The following is a 22,598-nucleotide window of genomic DNA, read 5'->3' as shown; positions in this document are numbered from 1 at the left end:
ATGAAACACCCACCTGTTCTATATCATAATCCATACCTTTCCCTAAAGATCTATTACCGGGATCTCCATTTGTAGTTATTACAAATTCGGTGGTTGTTATGATTGGTGCTGGTTTCACTATAACGCTGGCGGTCGCATTTTCTCGGGTGGTCGCCGGCAGAATGGCAGCGCAGACGTACGGATCAGTGCTTGGCGCTGCGTCGATTGTAAATTTCAAATCTTCCGTCAGGCCGTCGGGGTTGGCATATCTGTGCGGTTCTTGGCTGGAGATAGTTCTGCCTCTGAGGGTCCAGGATAGCGAGATCACGTCTCTTGGCGCACCCCGAGCATGACATGTCAGTTCAGTCGTGTCACCTATCTCGGTTGTCAGCGTACACGGGTTTTCTCCGCTTCCGGGCGATCCTGATGGGCATTGGTCAATTGCTGGGAATGGTTTCTGGGGTGGAACTACGATTAACAAGTGAAGATCACATAAACTGTAACAATATATATATTATCATGGCACAGTTACATCGGTGAAACATACTCATGGGCCACGTTAAGCACCGGTTAGCGATTAATCGCCAAGGCCCCCATTCCACAGAAGTGAGACCTTCGAAGGACCTTTCAAAGACCAAATATTTGCAAGGTCTTACAGCAGTCTTCAAGATCACTGAAACTTGTCATCCCTGTGGAATGGCTCAAAAAGATCCCTCAAAGAACTCTGATAAAGTGATTGGTACTTTTTGTCTTACTGGGCTTAGACTAGTCTTATAGAGATCTTTTGATGGTCTTTCAGAGATATTTTATGCAACAAGTGATCTTTCAGAATTCTTTCGATGGACTTTGCCTGGTCTTTCAATGATCTTTGAATGAGCTTTCAATGATCTCTCATGAGTCTTACAGTGATCTCCGCAAAAATCTTGAGAGACTGCCGAAAGATCATGGAAAGAATAATAAGAACCTTAAAAGTTCATTGAAAGACCACTGAAAGACCATCAACAGACCATTTTTGCTAAAAGACTGCTGAAAGACTGTTTTGAACCGTTTCAAAAAGTTTTGGAGACCATGAAGACCACTTTAAGATCCACCAGGAATCGTAAAAGACCTCAGATATCTATGAAATTTCGTTGAAAGACCTTTGATTGATCAAGCAAGTTTCATGGTCTTACAGCATTCTTTCAGAGGTCTTGCTCTCTGTGGAATGGGGGTTTAACTGGAATGTCCTATCAAGATTATATGGATATGCAGGTCGTCATGAATATTCATTAGCTGGACTGACGATGCCATAGCCTCACTTTGATTTTTATGTTATTACGGAATCAAAATTAATTCATTTTTCACACAAGTCTGAATAATACGTCTCTCTAAGGATGAATAAATTGCAGCTGAATGAATATCTCATGCATTAAATTCGTTTCAATCCATCTTTTGTTAGTTCTTGGGGGAAAAATTGAATAAATGTAATTTTATATAACAAATACAAAACAACAAGTGGGGATATGACATCATCAGTTTGCTCATTGAATATTCAAGAAGACATGCCTAGAACTGTTTCACCGGAATACTGCAAAGCTTTCAAATGTATTCTTTATCCCATTTTGATGAAATTTTCAGTGTTTTGTTTGAATAATTTGTCTATATCTGTTCAATTCATATTATTTTCAGCCTTTTCATATTTTCGTATACTAATAGCACAGTTTCAATATAATTTTGTTCTCTTATTGATAATTTATATTATGTTTATTAATGAGCATAATGAGAGACACAATTAGCATCGGTTCCTACCTTTAACTGTGGCCACAGTGTGATTGCTGAGCTCATAACCTCTGAAGTCGGATAGTCTACATATGTACCGTCCTGCGTCATCATCCTCGACGTCATGGATCACTAAGGAAAAGTCTTCCGTAAGGTTGTACTTTCCGATCCCATACGACGGCACACGAACTCCTCCCGTAAATGGATGCCACGAGACTAGATTTGTTGCTGATGCCAATTCTGGTCCTTGAATTCGTTGTCATGTAAAGAAAGAAAGAAAGGTAAAGGTTCATTAGCAGTTTGAGAAAATCAACTGAAGAGTTTCCTGCTCAAAAGATAATGAACATTTATGTCATATAATGATGAAGAGCCATCATTCTGTTAACCTTTCTTTGTGAACACAGGTGAATCAGAATAGCGGCTTGAATTTCGTTAAACGATAAGAGCATTGGAGTTTGTAAACTATTCATTTGATCACGTTAGCAACTATATACCAAGGCGTATCTCATTTACAAAGGAACAGTTTTCCTGGACTTGTTTTTTTTTTTTCTGATGCTCTGCATACGCCTAATCAGCAACAACATTCGTAATCAGTCAGAGGTTCATTATAACAACGGATGCGATGAATCGCACCCCGGCTTTAGAGATCAGGGGCCCGTTGCAGAAAGAGTTGCGTTTAAACGCAACTCCAAAAATCAAACGCAAGTCCCCTGAATCTTACGCAACTTTGCGTTAGATCGCAACTCTGTTGCAGAAAAGAGATGCGTTTGATTTCTAACGCAACTATCAAGCGCAACTCTCCTTGATCAAACGCAACTTTGCGTTTGATCAGTGATCATACGCAAGTTGCAGTAAATCCATAGCAACAATATGGCAGCCATACTAGTAGCAGCTGCAGCAGAAGCTGAGGAAGTTCAGCCACATCCTGGCCGTGTATTAAGAGACAGGGAGCAACCCCTTGACTCTCTCACCGAGACACAGTTGCTGAAGAGGTACCGATTCGGTCGCGAGGCAATATTCTTCATAATCAATCTTCTTACCAATCAAATCGCACCACCCACCGAACGCAACCAGGCAATCCACCCGACACTCCAAGTTTTGATCAGCCTCAATTTCTTCGCGACCGGATCGGTATTAGAAAGTGATGCCAACATCCATCGCATTCACCGAAGCACTGTGTCTAGAGTAATCCACAGGGTCTCTCAAGCCTTGTGTGAACACAAGAGCCAGGTAATTATTCTTAACTTTTCTATTTTCATCATCATGATCATCACTATAAAAATAGGGACCCCAATGAAGACAACAAAAAAAAATCTCCTTCGTTTTATAATATTAAAATCACTTACTTGATTAAAATAAGTGGTACTAAACCATTCAGACAAGTCTTGTTATTCCAACATGTAAATGAAATTAGAAAAAAAGGGTTCAAACTTGGCCCAAAACGTTCAATTTCCCCATTGACTCCGTCCGCGCTGCTTTGTGTCAATAAAGCTTTGCGGCCAGTTTTAGACAGTTTGGGACGGAGACAGCTGCGCGAAAATATCAGGTGATCGCGCTGGCGCATCGCGTAAGTCCGATGACCCCAAAATATAGTCTTGTAAAAGACGTCGCTGTCCCGCGCCGTTATTCAATAAATGATCTCGGTCCCGAAATATTTCCACCCAGTTAAAGTCACTTTTAATGTACGTCCATCGAACATTGATAGAACAGAAAGAAAGCGTGAGTGAGTCAAGGAAATGAGAGAAAACAGAGAGGGAAAAGTAGTATTTAAATTGTTTTCAGATATTGCTTGTGTGCCATTTATTTGTGAAGTCATCAAGCTCGAAGAAGAGCAGAATGCAGATATTTTTATTGTTAGATTATTGTTGCATTGTTATGATTTGATTCCTTACTAAGTTACTTTAAATTTGATCTAGAGTATGGTGATATTTGACATCTAATTCATCGAACTGATAATCATGTCATGAGCTCTGTCTCTTAATTTTGGCAACCTACTACCTCGGAACATTTGCTCATGCAAAGGCCGTCCGACGAGTAAAAAAAAAACGCCCGTCTTAACATTTTAAATAGATCCGTGGTTTGAATAAAAATGAATAAAACGGCCGTCGTATAAACAAATGTGACCGAGGTAGAGGCCTGTTGCAGGCTCCAGTGGCGTACGCGGGGGAGGGGGGGGGGGGGGTAACAGGGGCTCAACTCAACCCCCTTAAATTTTTTATACCTACCCCCCCCCCCAAAAAAAAATAGTGATGATTATTTATTTTTCATTTTTCGATCTTAATTACCGCCCCCCAGAAAAAACCACACCTAGCTGTCCTTACCAGATCATTCTCCCACGAGAATATGTTCACCTTTATTGTTCCCACTGAATGTCGACCTTACTCGATCATGTTCTCATATTTCTTTTTCTCCCCCCCCCCCCCCTCTTCGTACGTAACAAAGAAATACGCTATGGGAGAATGCTCTGGACAGGGAGCTCTGTCTTGGGAGTGGGGGCGTTGAGGGACATTATGGAGAAAAAGAGTCAGTTGTTTGGATTTATATAGGTTATTTTTGTTCCTCTTCCTTTTCTGTTATTTTCTGTAAATGTTTCCTTTTTATATCAGATACACTACAGTCACATTTGCTCTATGGTGGCAGAACGGTGAATAAAAAAAACAGCCGTTTTAAAGATTTTAAAAAATAGCTATATCATACTAGGTGGGTTGGTTACTAATAGTTTGAATAGAAATGAATAAAACGGCTGTGTTCGACCACCGTACGGCCGCCGTAAATCAGATCAAAATGTGACTGAGGTGTTACACGCTCGTAAAAATAAGGAAAGAGGGGGGGGGGGGGTGGTAGAGACAGTTATGATATTTTTATCGATCTGATTACGGTCGCCTTACCTCCCCCCCCAAGAAAAATAAAACTACCTCCCAGTCTCTACCATTAGCATTCTCCCGTGAAATTGTTCCCACTTACGAAGAGGACGGGATGTCGACCTTGCTCATGAATGTTTTTTTCCTCGGTAACTGCTATCTTTTTTTTGGGGGGGGGGGGGAGTGGGGAGGGGGTGTTGAGTGACATCATGCAGGGTTGAAGGAAAAGTTTAAGTTAATTGTTGGGATTTTGGGTTCGGCGCCCCCCTATATATTCTTTTTTATTTTATATACGTACATGATTTAAAAAAAATCTCAGATAACGGTAAAAGCCATTGATCTTATCTCTGTATGCCTATATATAACGACGTAAACCGGGACGTATCTTCCCTTTTTTTTTTTTTTGAAAGAGTGGGTCAGTGTATGAAAAAAAAATGTTTTCATGGAAAAGAATCAAGTTATTAAGAACATTTAAAATTAATATTTGTATATACTGCAATTTAAAATAATTTAAGTGAGGTTTAGGGATGTTTATTTCGATTTCTCTCTCTATAACATAAAAATACATTAGGTTTGAACATTTCCGCAGTGGAAAATAACATTTGAATTACATATTAATAATTATGAATTGTAATGGATGATTCTTACCTGATGTGGTAAATGCCCTCGTCCATCTGGAGTATTCCCTGGAACGGAAAGGCAGGGGTACAACCAGCTCGGGGATCCCTGGGGGTATTCTCGTGTTATATAATTCAGGCTAGAACACACTAACCCATCATGGGATCATTCAAAAGATCAATGGAAAGGGGTGCTTTTCACTGGTCAGCACATGAATGCTTTGACCCAATCAGAAGTGAAAACGCAAAAAAAAAACATGACTCATTTTATCTCATGAAATGTTCCTACCGAAGACGACGGAATGTCTGGCTTCCAAGATCTTATCGGACAGGCTGTTTCATGTCTGTCAACACCGCGGCAACTTCACAGAAACAAATTCTTTCACACCCTCCTTATTCCGAAAAATCCATGTAAATTACTTTCTTTTTGTTGTCAACACCCTTTTTCATTGATCTTTTGAAGTATACACCGCGGCAACTTCACAGAAACAACTTATTTTTTCACACCCTCCTTATTCCGAAAAAGTCCATGTAAATTACTTTCTTTACAGTTGTGATATTTTTGGCATTTCTTTACGTAATCAAATTATCATTTTTATTGTGCTGTCCTGCATGAAGAGTTCATATTTTTTTGGATCCTGCAGACTGAAGAAATAAAACGTTGCTTTTTAATGCAGGTTCCCTCATGTTTCTATTCGCCGTATTATTCAATTTAAATAAATGATGCCATGTCTGATTTGTACGTCATGTTAATTCTTCTGATGTAATATTTGTTTGTATTATGTTCATGATTATGACTTGTGAAATAAGTGAAATAATGTCATATCTCAAAATTGACGAAGAGTTCCCCATAGCAAACTTCAGAATATTTTTCTTTTGGAAAACTCACCGGCACCGACCAGGGACACCGAAGGAGGGGGCAACTCTTTTCATATAATAATTAACAAGTGAGTATTCTCGTCTGATCGTTGTTACATGATGATACCCTTACCCCCACCCTAATTCAGAATCCAACCCCTGACCTCTACTGGGATAGCTATATAAAAGGGGTAATTAAGGGCCACCCCATCGATCCTCCATAATATCCCATGTAGGAAGTTGAGACTCATGGCGGAAAAAGGAGTCAAATCGAGAAATGTAAACGAGCTATGTAGGCCCCCTCCCCGTGTAAAAAAAATCAATATAGACCTATGGCACATCGATCCCTTGAAATCAGATGTAAATTCAATTTGACAGTCGCATTGGATACCTAATTTATTTACATGTATATCGGGTTACATTGGTATAAAAGCCCCATAATAGCGTGACTTTTTTGTCACTTTTTGTCAACGCTTTAAAAGGTCCATATGTTTGAACCAGGGATATTGTATATCCCTGTTTGAACTATATTTTCACTCATGACAGGGCATGATAGACGAAGTGTTAGAAAAATGTTCCCATAAAAAAGCAGATTACGGATGTAAAAGTCACTCAATCATATAAATGGCCTCCAATTTTCAGGGTTTTTTTTGGGGGGGGGGGTGTAAACGGATTCTTTGCAGGTATTGGCAGAAATTATTATTGTAATTCAGGAGATAGGAGATACGTACGTTTTGGGGAAAATTTTCTCCAATTAGGATTTTTTTTTTTTTTATATCCATTTATTTATTTTTGCTAAGAGCAAGGGCGCGCAGGACCGAGGGAACCCACCCGCCCCCCTCCGCCTATACATTAGAAAATAAAAAAATAACTGACATCTCGTAGAGTAATTTTTGTATCCTAATTTTACAACAATCAGTATGTTACTGTTAAAAATAAAATCTTAAATGTGTGTGATTGTGAGAGGGCATATATACATATATTGTGCGTAAACATTGCAAATTAAAACATTGATTTCTTAGATTTTTTAATAAACAAAATATACTTTAGTAGGCCTTAACAATTGATTACTAATCAAGCTATACACACCGGGGATTCCCCTATTTTAATTTAGCCCCGGGATTTAGCCCCCAGAGCGAATGTACAGTTGCAACGTACAGGTCCATGCTTTACACACGTAGTTTTTTAATCCACTCTAACTCCATTATTCCCATGCCACCATCTCGGTCACAGACCTTCTCACACACAAGTGTAAACATCCTTGTACAGAATTCCCTGTATCACACGTATATGCCGCCATTATGCCATGTGCAATATCTCACACACACATGACCTTCCAAAACATCTCTCCTTGTATCACGGCGATTACACGTGATTAACATTTGTAACTGAGGAGGGGGGGGGGGGGGCTGAATGTTCCTAAGAGAAAGATTGTGCTAGCCTTCATCCTTTCACATTTTAAAATTATTTTCATTTATTTTATTTGGATGATATCCGTTCACAACGTTACAGAGTTTCAACGAACTTTACAAATCATAAAAATTGCCTGAATCAAGACTAATACATGGTCTACGTTCGCGATAGGCCCCTCCCACCACTTCGCGCGATCTTCAACTTCATGACGATAATTACGTCACGTACACGTCATATGGAGGTTTTTGCTTTGCATTTTAAAATTTAACAATAAATTCACTAATTTTTTTTTCTTAAATTAATCTAGATATAAGACTTGGTCTCAAAACCATCTTTTTTAAGAATGAAAAGTCCCAAAACGGGCCCCAAGATGTTTTAATTGAATATCTTTAAGTAGAATAGGGTGGGTCCTTCAAAAAGATTATACAGCTCAGCACGCACTTCCAAGACGGTCCCTGAGACATGAATTTAGGGAAAATCCCAAAAGATGCAGCAAATGCAGAATTTTTATTGGTTAAATTTTGGAGGGCGCCGCCCCCAAATCAAACTTAGCTCGCTCACACGCAATCCTGGTGACGTCATGGTGACGGGTCGCGTGTGCAAAAGTTTGAATTTCCCCATTGACTTTATACACATACAAACTCTGCAGTTCATGTGGAATACAAGGACAAAGTACGATATTTTCCCATTCAAAGAACAAGTAGAGGTAAGCCATTCGAAAATATAGAATACTAAATAATTACTGACAAATAATTACCGATCCTTTTAATGCCAAATATATCATAGCTACCTGAAATAACTCAATTTAGGGTGAAATTATCAGTCAAGAGGGATGCATTATTGGGGCTTCGTAGGATCAACGGACGCGCTCGACGCACTCGCAATGGTATGTAGGGATTTTGATAGAGCAAATACCGAATGTACCGTTGTCCCTAATAAAAACTTAGATTTCTAATTCTAGTTTAAAATTGTATGTTTCAGAGTTTGTCAACTGAAATGCAGAAATAAATGAGGGAATTCTAGATTTACATGTCATAGATCAAGACTCAATAGAGTCTAGTTAGAGAAGATGCTAATGCACGAAACTTTTAAAGAACGTAAATGGATATTACTTAGACCCCTATCCCTACCGATAGCCGTAATCCAGCCGGCCCGACGGGGCAGAGCGAGCGGGCGGGCACGGCCGGGGCTGTACCGCAGGATGCGCTGAGCATGCCTGGTGAGCGCTTCTGAAGTTCTGCTAGTGATTTATCAATCTAATTATTCGGAACAACTGGGAGTATTATTTATTACCGTAAACCAAAATATGAATGCAGATGTTTGACATGATATACTCACCATTAAATGATTCTCTTTTTTTTGTAATTCTATTATTGATTTATAACTTCTAAAGCCAACCCTTTTTGAAGAAGTGAGGTTTTCGAGTCGACATCCAATTTGCTTTTGGCGTTTGTTTACAATTGTTGAAGATAGGAGCTAGCTTATCGATCGTGCTCGCCCTGATACTAAAAATACAATGAAGTCGATATACTATGGTCTCTTCAAATCAATTTAAGTGTTCCAACTAAAAGCTAAATTAAATTATTAGGAATTTTACTTCAATTAAAATATTTTAAAATCATGCTAGTTTCATGCATGCCTAGAATACTTATAGTATCTAACCAATCTCTTGGCAAATTTCTTTATTTATTTTGATTTTAGGTAATTCACCAAAGCATGAAACAATCAGGGGCCACAGAACCGGGGGGGGGGGCTTGGGGGATTCAGCCCCCACTTTTTTCCAAAACCATGTATAAAAACGCAAAAATGACCATACAATTGTGATTTTTTGGCATGGTCAGCCCCCCTCCCCCCACTTTTGGCTTAGCCCTCCCACTTTGAAAACTGTTCCGCTGCCCCTGACTATAGTAATAAAACAGGAACATGCACTATCAGAGATAGCCCTAAACCCCTCATCATGCACTACCTTCTCCTATTACTAATTAGTAACCTTTATCTATATACTGTTATGCTATATGAAAATAATTACATTAATATTTGTAGTATAATTCGGCCATCTTTATGATAAGAATGGGCCTGGTTAAATAATAGATAATAAAGATAATCATAATAACATTAATGGTAGTAATAAAATAAAAATGATGATAGTAATTAATGATAAAATAATTATAAATTAAATGAAAATGAATTTGTGAGCTTTATACCTGTCTTTGAACAGACATCTCTGCCTCAATCATAATCAAGGCCTATATTAATGCCAGTGTATATGCAGTAGTCATGTGATTATAATTATAACCTTTGATGATTCAGGTGAGAGCATTTACACCCAACTTTATCAATAACATTTTTCAAAAATATAAGATAACAATCTTATTGCAACCTTTTTATTGTCAGCCTTCCCCCCCCCCCCCACCAAAAAAAAAAAAAAAAATTAAATTCCAAAAGCTATGAAATACTGTCTTTTACCAAATGTAATGGATTCAGACACCAATTTTCCATAATGTTTATGCTCATGGTACCTGTTTTGATACAGGGCATATAATTTCAAAGGCATCCCAAATTTAATACATACAAACATTAAGTTTGATTGCCAACTTTGTTGTAAACATTGCCTCATATTGTTGCTCCCTTTTATCTTGCTTGAGGAAAATCCTTTTAGAAAACATTTTTGGGGTTGTTGCTACTTCTCTTCTCATTGCCTCTGAACTCACCGACTTTTCAAGCTGTATTTTCACTGCTCATACAACATCATTCATCCCTTTCTTTGTGGATTATCATACTCTCATAAACACGTAAGGGAAATGTTGATTTAATTTGATTTATTTATTTCTACATTCCAATAACAAAAGTATATACAAGTGTAATATTTTTTTTTCTCAGCATAACAGTGCAATAAAAGAGATTTATCTTTAATTCCACAAAATAATGTTAAATATTCTTTTTGTTTTCTTTATCCTGTATGTGTTGACAGTTCATCAAGTTCCCAAGGACCGATGAAGAAACAGCTGCCAACATTCAGGATTTTTATAGAATTGCAAGATTTCCGAGAGTGGTAGGGGCTGTTGATGGTACCCATGTGTGCCTTCATGGCTGCCCATTAGGCCCCGACGAATACGTTTACACCAATAGGAAGGGCAGGTCTTCCATCAATGTCCAATTAGCTTGCAATACAAAATTCCAGATAATCAATGTCGTTGCAAGATGGCCGGGGAGTACCCACGACTCCAGAGTTCTTCAGGTAATTATTACAGACTTATGTTGGAGGCAAACAACATACTAGTAGTCAGATCTTTGTAACGTACAAGAGACATATATTAGGTTAGCTGCAACAACATCACTGTGACCATCTTTGTAGGAGCCAGCTCCTAGTGGTCATGTGAAATAACATAGTATAGTCTACGCTTGCAGACCTTTATCAGTTATCACCACGGTAATAATTATTCTTTGGGGGTAAAATAATCAGCATCATTTGCATCTTAGATTTGTACAATTGTATTCTTGAAGTGTATTATTGTACTTAATGTCAAATACTATATACATTGCTGTGGACTTAAATTGCCACTTTGCATATGATCATAGATCCTAAGCGATACATTACAAATCCTTGCTAAAAGAAATCATTATGGAAAGGAAAATCCAAATCTTCACAAGATTAAGCGAACTTAATTGTTAGAAAAGCATCACCATAAACCTGAGATATCTTAGTAACTTTGATTTATTCATCTATTAATTTGTTAACAGAATAGCAGACCGTACCGCAAGTACAATAATGGAGAACTGAAAGGGATCATCCTCGGCGACTCTGGTTATCCCTTGATGACATGGTTAATGACCCCCATCCTTAATCCACAGACACCAGAGGAACAAGCCTACAACAAGTGAGCAATTCAACTTTTCCTTGTAAAAAAAGAAAATTTTTGAAATTGCTTGAATGAGCGATTTCTGTACCATGTAATAAATGCTACACATCACAGTCGACACTCGCTTTATGATCCACCGTGCAACTAATCGTATATCAATAGTGTCTGCATAAGTCTACCTTCTCAAGTCATAACTGCCATGTAGTGAAAAGTAATTCTTATATTTGATTTTGGCAGACTCATATGTGATTACAAGAAATCCTGGAAAATTTACAACTAGACATGTACTCTGTAATGTTTTCTATACTTCATGTATCCACTAACAATGATATTGTTTGCTTTGAGATATATCCGCTTATCCTCAGCCTTCGTAGTCTTAAAATGCCAAAATATTGATACCTTTTGTGGCTTCTTTTCAAACCAAATGTTTTCCTAATTTCTTTTTTTCTCATCACAAAGCTATCTTGAACATTTTTGTCCATACAGATTGCCTTTAAATATCATTTTGCTTGAGATGAAATTATTTTGATAATCAAACATTATCTACTTTATTCCACAGTGCACAGTGCAAGACGAGATCAATTATCGAACAATTGAATGGACAGTTGAAAAATAAATTTAGATGTCTGCTCGGTCATGGCCTACAAATTCGACCAAATAGGGCCTGCAGTATCATCACAGCATGTTGCATATTATTTAACATTAGTAAAAGATTCAGACAGCCAGCAGGAGACGATAACGAAGATGACCACATGATCGATGACAACATGGAAGGAGAAATCAACAGGGAAAGGGGAGATGCAGCAGCCATCGCTGTCCGGGCCCAGATCGTACAGTCTTTTGTTGTGTAGTACATCATTTTTCATTATATCAATGCTGGGATTTATGTAATGCTGTAAGCACTAATAATTTACACCGCCCCCCTTTTTCATAAGGATAACAAGTTGATTAAAATGTAATACTTGGAGCTGGCAATTACGTATAACCTTCTACACACTTGTTGGTCAAATTTCTTTTGGTTGGAGTCCCTTTTAAAAATACTAAACAACATGGTCATACCGTTTTCAAATTATATACGCTGATGCTCTTCCATTATGAATAAATATTTACTGTTCACTACATGAAACTGTGATTTGCTATAGCACAGTAAACACTTCATGTTGTAAAAGCCAAGTAAAAAATTGACATTCATATTAAATAATGAGCTTCACTCTCTTCTCCTTCTGTTAACTTGTACTTTTGAAATGCATTTTAAATATGCATTAAATGGCACACACTCTGTTTTTGTGGTGAAGATTTTAAGAACACAATTTTAAATAATGTTCCTACTATGGCAAGACATTCACATACTACTGTACAGAAAACATACTGAGTATTTTAAAATGTTCCTATTATGGCAAGACATATGTAAAACATACTGAGTTGTAATGTTATTATTCTCATATACAACAATGCAAGGGAATCTACCATTGTTTAAAAAGCAAGTGTCTCGAGAAAGGGAATGATTTGGTTTTTTTATTCTTTACATAATCTAACGCATCTGTCAAAGTGATTGAGTTAAAACTCCCTCTGATGTCAGACATCGATATTAAATCTCAACCTCAGCAAGTGTTGATAATCAGCACAACATTGAAATGTTGTAACAGGGTGAGCATCAATATACCCTTGATGTGCTGGATTTTTATACCATAAAAAACACTACCTTGAAGGTTATTAGACTTTTAATCTACATTGAATTTACATGTACATCAATGTAATTATATTTTAGTTATTCAAGTTGTCATTTTTTCCATGGCCAAAAACTCTTGTTCCTTTTTTCAAAGGAATGTATGCTCTGTAGAATAAGTCTCCTGTATAATGGATCTCTTTCTTTGGTAAGTTTGATTTTACTGTCAATGCAAACTTTTCTAGCAAATGCAGCAGTTGTTAAGTTATATAGCTATCCTGAAGTTTCAGCTTGTTGTTATCAAGGTGGACATCACATGAAATACACATTGCAAATGCCTTAAAGTTCAATCATTCCCAATGACTGAATGCCATTTTTTTCCATGACCTCTAAGGCATTTGCAATTCTACTGAGAAACAAGTTTCGCTCTGCAGAGAGCGAAACTTGTTTCTCAAGCAGTCGAATCCTCTCCCTCTCCAGCTCTACAAGCTGGTCAGTTGGGGACAATTTTCTTGGAGGGGTCTTGGTGGTGGAGGCGGAGGTGGTTGCAGCAGCTATTGCAGTTGTGGTAGTGGTTGTGGTAGCAGTGGTGGTGTTGACGGCAGCGGTGGTGGTGTTGACGGAAATGGTGGTGGTGTTGACTGCAGCGGAGGTAGTGTTGACAGGAACAGGGGTGCATGAACATGCTCCTGCTGCCATGCTGCTAAACAGTAGGCAAGCCTCATTGTCTCCATCTATTGTGTCCTAAGCAAAAATGAACATTGTCATTTGATTAAATGCATGAATAAAAGAAACCTGTAAATTGATTATAAGACTATTAGATAGCAGTCTAAGTGCAAAATCAACTTGTACCTTATTTTAAGTGAAATTTCATCTATCTTCAGACAGTTTTTTATTTTAAACCCTGGTTAACTTAGACCACTCAATTCAGAAGTTATGGAGTGGCAGTTTTAATATCTTCAGCAAATTGAGACATTAATTCCATGAATAGGAATATGGATTTAATTGTCAGAATACAACACTTATATATCATTATGGTTGAACAATTGCTATCAACATAATAGTAGAGTGCATAATGAATTTATTGTTTTGCATTTAGTCTTAAATGATGATTAAATATTTTCACACATAAGTATTTGTATTATCTCAATTAACCTAATATTGTGGTTTAACAATAAAATGAAGTAATTTTAACTTCACACTACTGACTTTATACCACAAAACAATGATTTCTATTTGTTTTTATTTGACTCTCATGAAAATAAATGCAAAGGAATGCAAGTATACATCACTGCATGATAAATCAAGAAATGTATGTGTACAATGGGTAGAAATGGTGGAGATGAGATGGATATAGGAGATGACAAAGGAAATGTAAAAATGAAAAGGATCATTTGAAAAAAAACCCATTAAATTGCATATTACTGGCAAAAAGAACAATCGTTACATCTAACTTTAAAGGAGAGAGTTTGCTTGTACATGTTGTATGAAAACGGAACAATCAAATTATAAGATCAATGACAGTTTGAGAACAATTGGAACAGCAATAAGAAGATGGTCATAACTTATTATTTGTTCAATTTTTCTCACTTTCATTGGATCTTTTCTTTGGTTTTTCTGTTTTCACACAAGCTAACTTGTTCCCAGAAACATTGAAACACTACAGATATGTTGATGTGTTTTGCTTAATATGAATGAGGAATTAATAACAGAAAGTGCAGAATATTCTTTGAGCAAATTTCTTTTACATATTTCCAAAACATGGAGAGCAAAATTCCAAGTAATTGCAGTTGAGCATAATTTTGTAATATCCGTTTCAAAATTGAAATAGTTTCTTACTTGGGACGAGCTGAAGCCTGCTTCGTCGGAGGACCCGACTACCCCCTCCACCGTTTCTCTTGCGAGAATCTCCAGAACAGCCTCTAACGTGGGCCGAATTTCAAGGCTGCCCCCACCTGTTTTTTTTTCAATACACAAAAAATGAAGTCATCAATATCTCAAAGCAAGAGCATTAGTAGCAATAACAATAACAGTCAAAGTTTAAATCTCAAACTGATATCCATTATAAATTGCTCATTACCTTGATGAAAATGAAATTTGGGTTTTTTTTTTTCCAAGGATAAAAAAACAAATCCAATATAAGAAAATTGACTGATGAAAGAAGACCATTAAAATATTAGCATTTATATATTTATGCCAACCAGTAAACACACCACAATAATTTGCAAACTCCTTTGAGCATAGCATCCCTCCAGCAATAAAATATTTCACTCAAGAATTTATTAGGGAGGTTAAAATCAAAATCAGAGAAGAATTGATTCATACAGTATATCCAGTTCATGCATACATTATGATAAAAAAGTTAACTGATAATATTGATAAAATATCTACAAATAACAAGTATAATACCAATGAGGTTTACCTGTGTATCTATACAAACAGATTGCTTAACATGTATTTCTTAAACTACATCATAATATATATATACCAGGGTATATTATAAAGTAATAATGAAGATACAAATTTTCAATTAAAGATACTCCTACATTAGAGAGTTATCAGTTCATCACGTACGGACATTTGATAGATTTTGAAAATTTTGAAGGCTTGTATTGAGAAATTAGGAATAAGATGAGCACGGTTCCTTTGTATATTATAGTTAAGGGTACATGTAGGACAAAGTATGCTGAAAACAAGTTTGTTGCCATGGTAACCTACAAACACAAGTATCAAATAAACGTGCCATATCAGGGATGGACAAGATAGAAAGTGGTTTTCAAAAATTTGGTAATGTTTATCAATTCCATCAAAATATCAAAATATCAGCACCTACCAAAAAAATTTACTTCCTAAAATTTTTGTTCTACTAGTTTATGTTTGATGATGGATTAATGTTCAGAATGCAAGAATATCAAAATAAAATAGGAGTTACTTTGAAAACAATAAAACTAGAGTGAATTGAATTTGAGTAGAAATGTCTATCCGTGTTGAGAGGTAACATCAACCTCATGAACAAAATGGTCTATTCCAGTACTTTCAAAATCATCAATCTTTATAAAACTGAAATTTTTGAAACCAGAGATATCAAAGATTACTTTAATAGCAATTTTTATAAAAAAATCTTTTAAAAATTTCCAACAAGGTGTTAACCCTTAACTGATCATCGATCATGCTCATTACCTGTCATGTTTCGCTGAGCCTTGTACTTCAAAGCTCTCTGCTTCAGGTCGGCCCACTTCCGGATGATCTCTTCCTCCTCCCGCTGGTAGCCGTTAGCCCGGAGTATCGCTGTTGCCTTTCTCCAGTACTTTTTTTTTCTTTTTTCCACCTGAACATGAAAAAAATATACATTTTAATTTTTAACAAACCTTATTTCATTTTCAGACTAACGAATCTTTGAATTAACAAACCTTATTGCATTTTTGGACCAACGAACCTTAAGAATTACAAATGTTATTGTGTTTTTGGACTAACGAACCTTCGGAATGACGACTGTACCCCTATTCTGGCAATTTTGTATCCGATACCAGCTTGCTCTAATTCGAGGCTAAGACCCATGCTCGCAAATCTGAGGACAAAGCCAAGTCCAATACTTAGAAGACTAAAAAAGTTTGACCCCCCAAAAAAACCCACAAACTATATTTAATGGGTGAATGAAAAATGAACACATACATTATGTATTCCAGAGAAAAATTGGGATTTTAACATAAACAGAAATCAAACTGATTTTTCTTTAAATCAAATATATTATCATTCTCAATTTTAACAGAGTTGTTTCAAGTCTCATAGGTTTAATCTCCAGGGCTCTGTAACACAAAGATTAGCGATCAATCGCTAAATGAACTGACCAATCAATGTCAATGTTACACGCGCATTAGGTTTAAAATACTGACCAAGGACCAATCAGTGCGGTTGTTTCATATTTGCAATCCATCGCAAACTGCAATCAATCGCTAAATACCAATGACCAAGCAAGAACATCATTGCATGCACGCTCTGTTTAAAATACTGATCGGGAACCAATCGGTGCGCTTCTTTCATTTTTGCAATTCATCGCAAACCTTTGTGTTACGGATCGCAGAACTAAAAGAAACAAATAATTTACAAATTGAAATCCATTGAGATATTATGACCACCTTGGAATAAAGTTACAATCTTTACTGTGAAAATGATGATAGCTAATAAGGAAGATCTTTCTTACCGGAACGCTAGCATGGCCAGCCTTGCCAAAAAGCACATATTTGTGCTTTTGCACAAATTGGCACAGGCAGTGTACCTCCCCATCATGCCAATTTCTTCGTCTTTTTTTCTTGTCACCTTCCTATATAAAAAAATTATGTAACAAATTAGACAAGGAAAAATATGGATCCATTAAAATTGTAAGTTTCTCAACCATGTACTGGCAATTAGGATGATGTGATTGCACAGAGAACTGGCATTCTAACTTTCCATGCCATTTCATAATAATGCATTCACTCAATATCTCACACAAATTAATTTTTAAGGTTGCTTCGGCTTTAACGTGGAGTCATGGTAACACTTGAGAAGAGTTGTTTAATTTGATACACAAATTAATGTGAATTACGATCACTTGTACATGTACATAAACACTATTCTAAATCTCTAAGCAAATTGAGACATCATAAAAAATGTTTTGACAAAGTCTATAAAAATACCAATGTCTATCCAAAGAGAGGAAGGAAATTGCAATGCTTGGTGAGCTGGTGCATATAGAATATACCGTATTAGATCACATTCTAAAACAAAGATGTAAACATTTCATATATTGGGAGGCTGGCACTAATTCTTACCATTGTTGTATTGGCTTGAAACTTGTGAAATCTGCAACAAAATGAAAAAGGAAACAGTTATAAAATTTAATGTTAGACCTAATTAGTTTCAAAATTACGTTTAGACAGCTGGCAGCCATCTGTTTCAAGGATTTTTTCAAGTTATATTTTTACTTTTTTCTCACCGTACATAGCCACAGACGGCTTGCTATCGTGCAGCCACCATGAGGGGGTTAACAATGCAAAATCCCCCCGACGGGGCTCATCGATTTTTGTCTTTATTTTATAAAAATATATTATAAGAAAAGAACTGGACCAAAATGAATTTCCTGGTTGATCCGAACTTAATAATACATAGACAAACATATGGCCATTGAGTCCCTGTACAGACCGAGTTAGAGACTTCGGTCTCTAATAAGTGGAGCCAACAACGGAGTTCAGCGGAAATAACAGTCATCGAAGCTTTTGGTCTCAATTCTGTGTAGCTTTGAATCCCCAACCTACTGTAGACCTAGTGCTATCTATCATCAAGATCTAGATCTAAAAGCAAACAGCATGAACTGAATTGAAATCGAACTTGAAATGACGAAGAACAAGCATTTTGAAATTGTCCACAGGTGCCGGATGCCACGCCACAAGAAGCTCATCCATCCCAAAAGGCCGGATGAGCTACATGTACTGCCTACTATTATAGCATAGACTACAGATCTAGCTCTAGATTTAAATCTAGGCCTACTATATGCTATGGCCTTACCCTTGATCTATACGGTGCATATCAAAAAAAGCTTACACTTTGAAAAAAAAAAACCTGTAAAATTATACATTTGTAATATTTTAACATTGGTACAGATCCATTTAAAGCAAATGACGATATAACTGTCAAAAAATATTTCTGCTTGAGTGATCACCACTTACTTTTGAAAAGTTAGTGAAAAATGATTTGCGATGCCTGGTGATTTACTTATTTTACATAACAAAAATGAAGTGATATTCAAGACAAAAGGGTTGTAGATTAAATGGAACAAACATCATGCACTCGGATGTGGGGAGGGGTAAATCTGAGAAAAGTTATTTGTACTTTTTCAAGATCCACCCCTCTGGGATTTACGTCCATGGGGTTTCTTTTTCCCGTTTATCTTGCCACCCTTTTACTCCCGTTTATTTTTCCACCCTTTTGAATTAATTGATTTATTAAAATTTATTTATTCACCACTGGTGGGATGGAACACCCTATCAGTATCAACAAAAGTTGTTTTTTGTCGGGGTCCTTTTATGTCATTCATGTGTTAAAAAATATCATGTACATAAACATTTCATTCTTTTTCATCTTGAACCTCCACCCATCTGTTTAAAAAAGTCCTGGAAAAGAATGTTTTATTTAATAATAATAATAACAATATACACGAATTGCAAGGGAAACAAACTGATTGATGGCATAATCACTAGTATTATAGTATAATCATCATGATCAAACTTTTCATTTTTTCATCATTATAATTTTTCTACCCTATTGGGGGACATTACAGGCCACCCCCCCCCCCCCCCACTTGAAATACAATGGAGGGGGAGACACCCATGCCCAAACCCAAGCAAGATTATATGTGAAAAAATTACAGACAAATGTACATTTTTATTATTCCCAGGGCTTTTTCAAAGTGTAATGTAAACCTTTTTTTGATACGCAAGTGCAAGTTAACAACAGTTAACTTAGACCAAACTTAGTCTTAGTTAGATGTGGACCTAGTATAGTCACGTATTGTATTACCGGACACTATTATGATTCCGGACGCGCATATTACTGCGTTCTAAAACAAATTCGTACCACAAGACTTCCGCAATTCAATTTCACAGACCAATACATAGAACAAGATTGCAAAAACAAGGCGAAAAATCCATTTTCTACCTAATTATCTCTAAAAATGACAGAAAATGCTTAAAATATCATATAACATAGTTTTGTATTAACAATTGATATATTTTCTAACGGAAATATGGCATGATTTGCCGAATTTCAATCTCGTCCACTCCTTCGATCGAATGATGAGGTGTGGTGTATTGTGGGTGATCGTCGACGGCTAGTTCTCAAGGTACCCGTGCGCGAGGTTTACCGTGAGTAGAGCCGTCGATCGGCAGTGCATCGATAGAACTTGATGAGCGTCTCGATACGAACGCGAACATATTATTATTGGAAAGTGCCATGGAACATGCAGCTAACAAGACAAAATAAAATAAGTTATCAAACACGAATTTATTCCTACTAACATCTGCTCAGATTCGATATAAAAAAAGCAAATAATATTTAGAATTTACTCATGATATGATATAAGAAGAAAAAAAATCACAAAAATTTGTTCTTACATCATATAATCAAGGATATCTTTACCCGTCCGGCGCGCGTCCGGAATCATGATGTAATTTGTCGCGCACGAAAATAATTGTTTTTCGTGGAGGGGTATGCAGCAAGTGCGATGGCCGATGCAAAGAAAACAGTTGGTAAATATAAAATAATTGTAGGCCTAGGCCTATCATATTCATAATTTTCATAATATTTGGAATAGCAAGTGTGAATTTTTCTTGATTGTATTTCCTCTAGTTGTCATTTTTAAAGCACTGAAATAAAGGTGTCCGGCAATAGGATACACTGCCATGACTGCCATACTTAGAGTTAGTACCGGTACTAGTACTACTAGTACTACTAGGTAGGCCTAGTACAATCAGACATTGTCATTGAGAATTGCTCGAATCTAACGTGTGTCTATAGGTAGGGCCTATAGTGTATTAGGTACCGGTAGGCCTTCTTTAATTAACAAAAGTATCTGACATTTAATAAAATATTACCGGGAGTCGGTAATGGGGCCGCACAAACACCATCATTAACGTTAGACATTACACATGCAACGCCCAACAGCCACAGGTCACCACCATGACCACACGACAACACAGCCACAACTCCGGGGAAGCTAGGCGATCGCATGTGTCACTCGGTCTGTGCGAGAATTTCAACGATGCCAAGACGGGAAATGTACATTAAATTTCGCAATTTCACATCATCATTTCGAATGGTCAAACGATATTTAGCATCTTTATACTTGAAATATCAATTCATGCTAAAATTACATGGTTTACATAAGTATTAATGACATAATTTAGAAAGTACGGGCGAAATTCATTGTCTTACCTTTGCAGAAAATTCCGGTGCAGGCAGTGAATTTCTGTAACATTTTCGCGGGTTAAACAGCGCGCGATCATATCAGGCTCGTTCACGAAGATTTTTTATTTTTTCTCACACCCGAATCAAACGCAAGTTGCAATCGATCGCAACTTGTTTTCTGCAACGGAGATTTGCGATAGATTGCAAGTTGCGTAAGATATCACCCGCAAAGTTGCGGTTGATCTGAGTTGCGTTCGATTGCAACTTTTGCTTTCTGCAACAGGCCCCAGAACTGATGTTTCATGTCGTCAGCGACCCTACAAGACATATGACAATACTAGCATTATTTGAAATTTAGTGTTGTACAACGCCTACTTAGCTTGTTGTACGCGAGCAAATTGGAGGCTGAATGTCAAACATTCGTACCGTTGCACAAAAGACGTACCATCCAAAATGTACCGTTGCACGGCTTAGGAGGTGACGTCACAATACGATTCAATTTATTGCGCTCAGTAAAAATGCAGGTGCAATACGCGTATAGCCTGCTGGCTAAATGCGCAATGCTGCCCGAAGTGTTCGCTTGTGGGATTTTGCTTTTCGCTTTCCATATTTTTGCTCCCTTTTCATAGATTACTGCAGGAAAAACTCTTTGTTTTTACATATTTTCGCTAACTTAATTCCGAGGCGTTGTACAACACAAATAGCGAATATTCTTATTCGTGCAATGGTGCGAGATTTCGCATTCGGTGAAAGAAAGAAACACTCTATTCAACTCGGCTAAAGCCTCGTTGAATAGAGCATCTTTTTTTCACCGAATGCGAAATCTCGCACCATCGCACTCATGCCTATTCGCTATTTGTATATTATATAAAACGCTTGACCTAAATAGTATTATTTGCACTACTCTATTAAACTCTGTTAATCACGATTTGAATTTCATGGAAGAAATATATATTTTAATCAGTTCCTCGCTTTTCAATGGGCTCCCCTTTTCCATTGCTATGTTTTATATTTAGCTTTACATTATAAATTTTGATGAAGTTAAATTGAAAGAGCATTAAATGCAATCAAACAATCAATAAATTAAACAATCATTCAAAGACAGTATGGCAGTGAGTCCAAACTTCGCGCGTGTCCATACTTCGCGGACGGTCATTATCTAAAAAACTAGCCAATATCCTTAAAATCTGACATCATCAACGTGAAAAGCGACCTAAAATTATCATTTGGTGTAAGTTTCTTTGGGATGAGTTCAGTATTCATGAAAATATTGGCAAAAGATCGGCAAATTTGTCACCGTTAGCGCCCGTTTTGAAGAAATCAGATATTCTCAACAAGCATCACGATATCACCATTTTGCAAGCAGAAATCATCAAAAATGTGAGTTAAATGTGGTACTAACCGATTCTATAGCATTTTGCCATCAAACTGATATAAATATTTCACTTTTTGAGCTTGAGTTTTTGTTTAAATGTCCACGAAAACTTTGGTCCGCGAAGTTAGGTCACACTTTTTCTGAACCTTTTCCACCACAGCGCGCATTCCCCGATCGGAATAGAATTTTGAGATCGCGATACCGGCGAATCCCCTTGACCTACTTTACATTTTCGTCCATAATTTTATAGTTTACGATCTTGCCGTCAAT

At 36.9% G+C, this 22,598-nt stretch overlaps 3 protein-coding genes across 3 annotated transcripts in view; 1 reads left to right on the top strand and 2 right to left on the bottom strand.

Annotated features, from left to right (window-relative positions):
- LOC129267046 (uncharacterized) overlaps positions 1-1,980 on the bottom strand; it is a 42,886-nt gene extending 40,906 nt beyond the window's left edge. Inside the window, exons 1-2 of the mRNA XM_064103752.1 lie at positions 1,768-1,980; positions 37-447 (exon numbers count right to left, since the gene is read on the bottom strand). The gene's annotated coding sequence lies outside the window, so the exon portion shown is untranslated. The remainder of the gene's footprint in view (positions 1-36; positions 448-1,767) is intronic.
- A 627-nt stretch (positions 1,981-2,607) lies between these two features.
- Positions 2,608-12,197, top strand: LOC135155246 (putative nuclease HARBI1). Its single transcript, XM_064104157.1, has 4 exons — positions 2,608-2,967; positions 10,458-10,724; positions 11,228-11,364; positions 12,053-12,197. Exons 1-4 carry the CDS (start codon positions 2,608-2,610, stop codon positions 12,195-12,197), a joined length of 909 nt encoding a protein of 302 aa, XP_063960227.1.
- LOC135155245 (uncharacterized) lies at positions 10,363-16,570 on the bottom strand. Its single transcript, XM_064104156.1, has 4 exons — positions 16,511-16,570; positions 16,193-16,340; positions 14,852-14,967; positions 10,363-13,756 (listed from the first exon to the last, which is right to left on the bottom strand). Exons 1-4 carry the CDS (start codon positions 16,568-16,570, stop codon positions 13,352-13,354), a joined length of 729 nt encoding a protein of 242 aa, XP_063960226.1. The 3' UTR covers positions 10,363-13,351.
- Between the last annotated feature and the right edge of the window lie 6,028 nt (positions 16,571-22,598).

The sequence above is a fragment of the Lytechinus pictus genome, chromosome 8 (assembly GCF_037042905.1).
Source record: "Lytechinus pictus isolate F3 Inbred chromosome 8, Lp3.0, whole genome shotgun sequence".
Lineage (NCBI taxonomy): Eukaryota > Metazoa > Echinodermata > Echinoidea > Temnopleuroida > Toxopneustidae > Lytechinus > Lytechinus pictus.
Note: the sequence above shows the minus strand (reverse complement) of the source record. Positions and strands in the feature narration are given on the sequence as shown.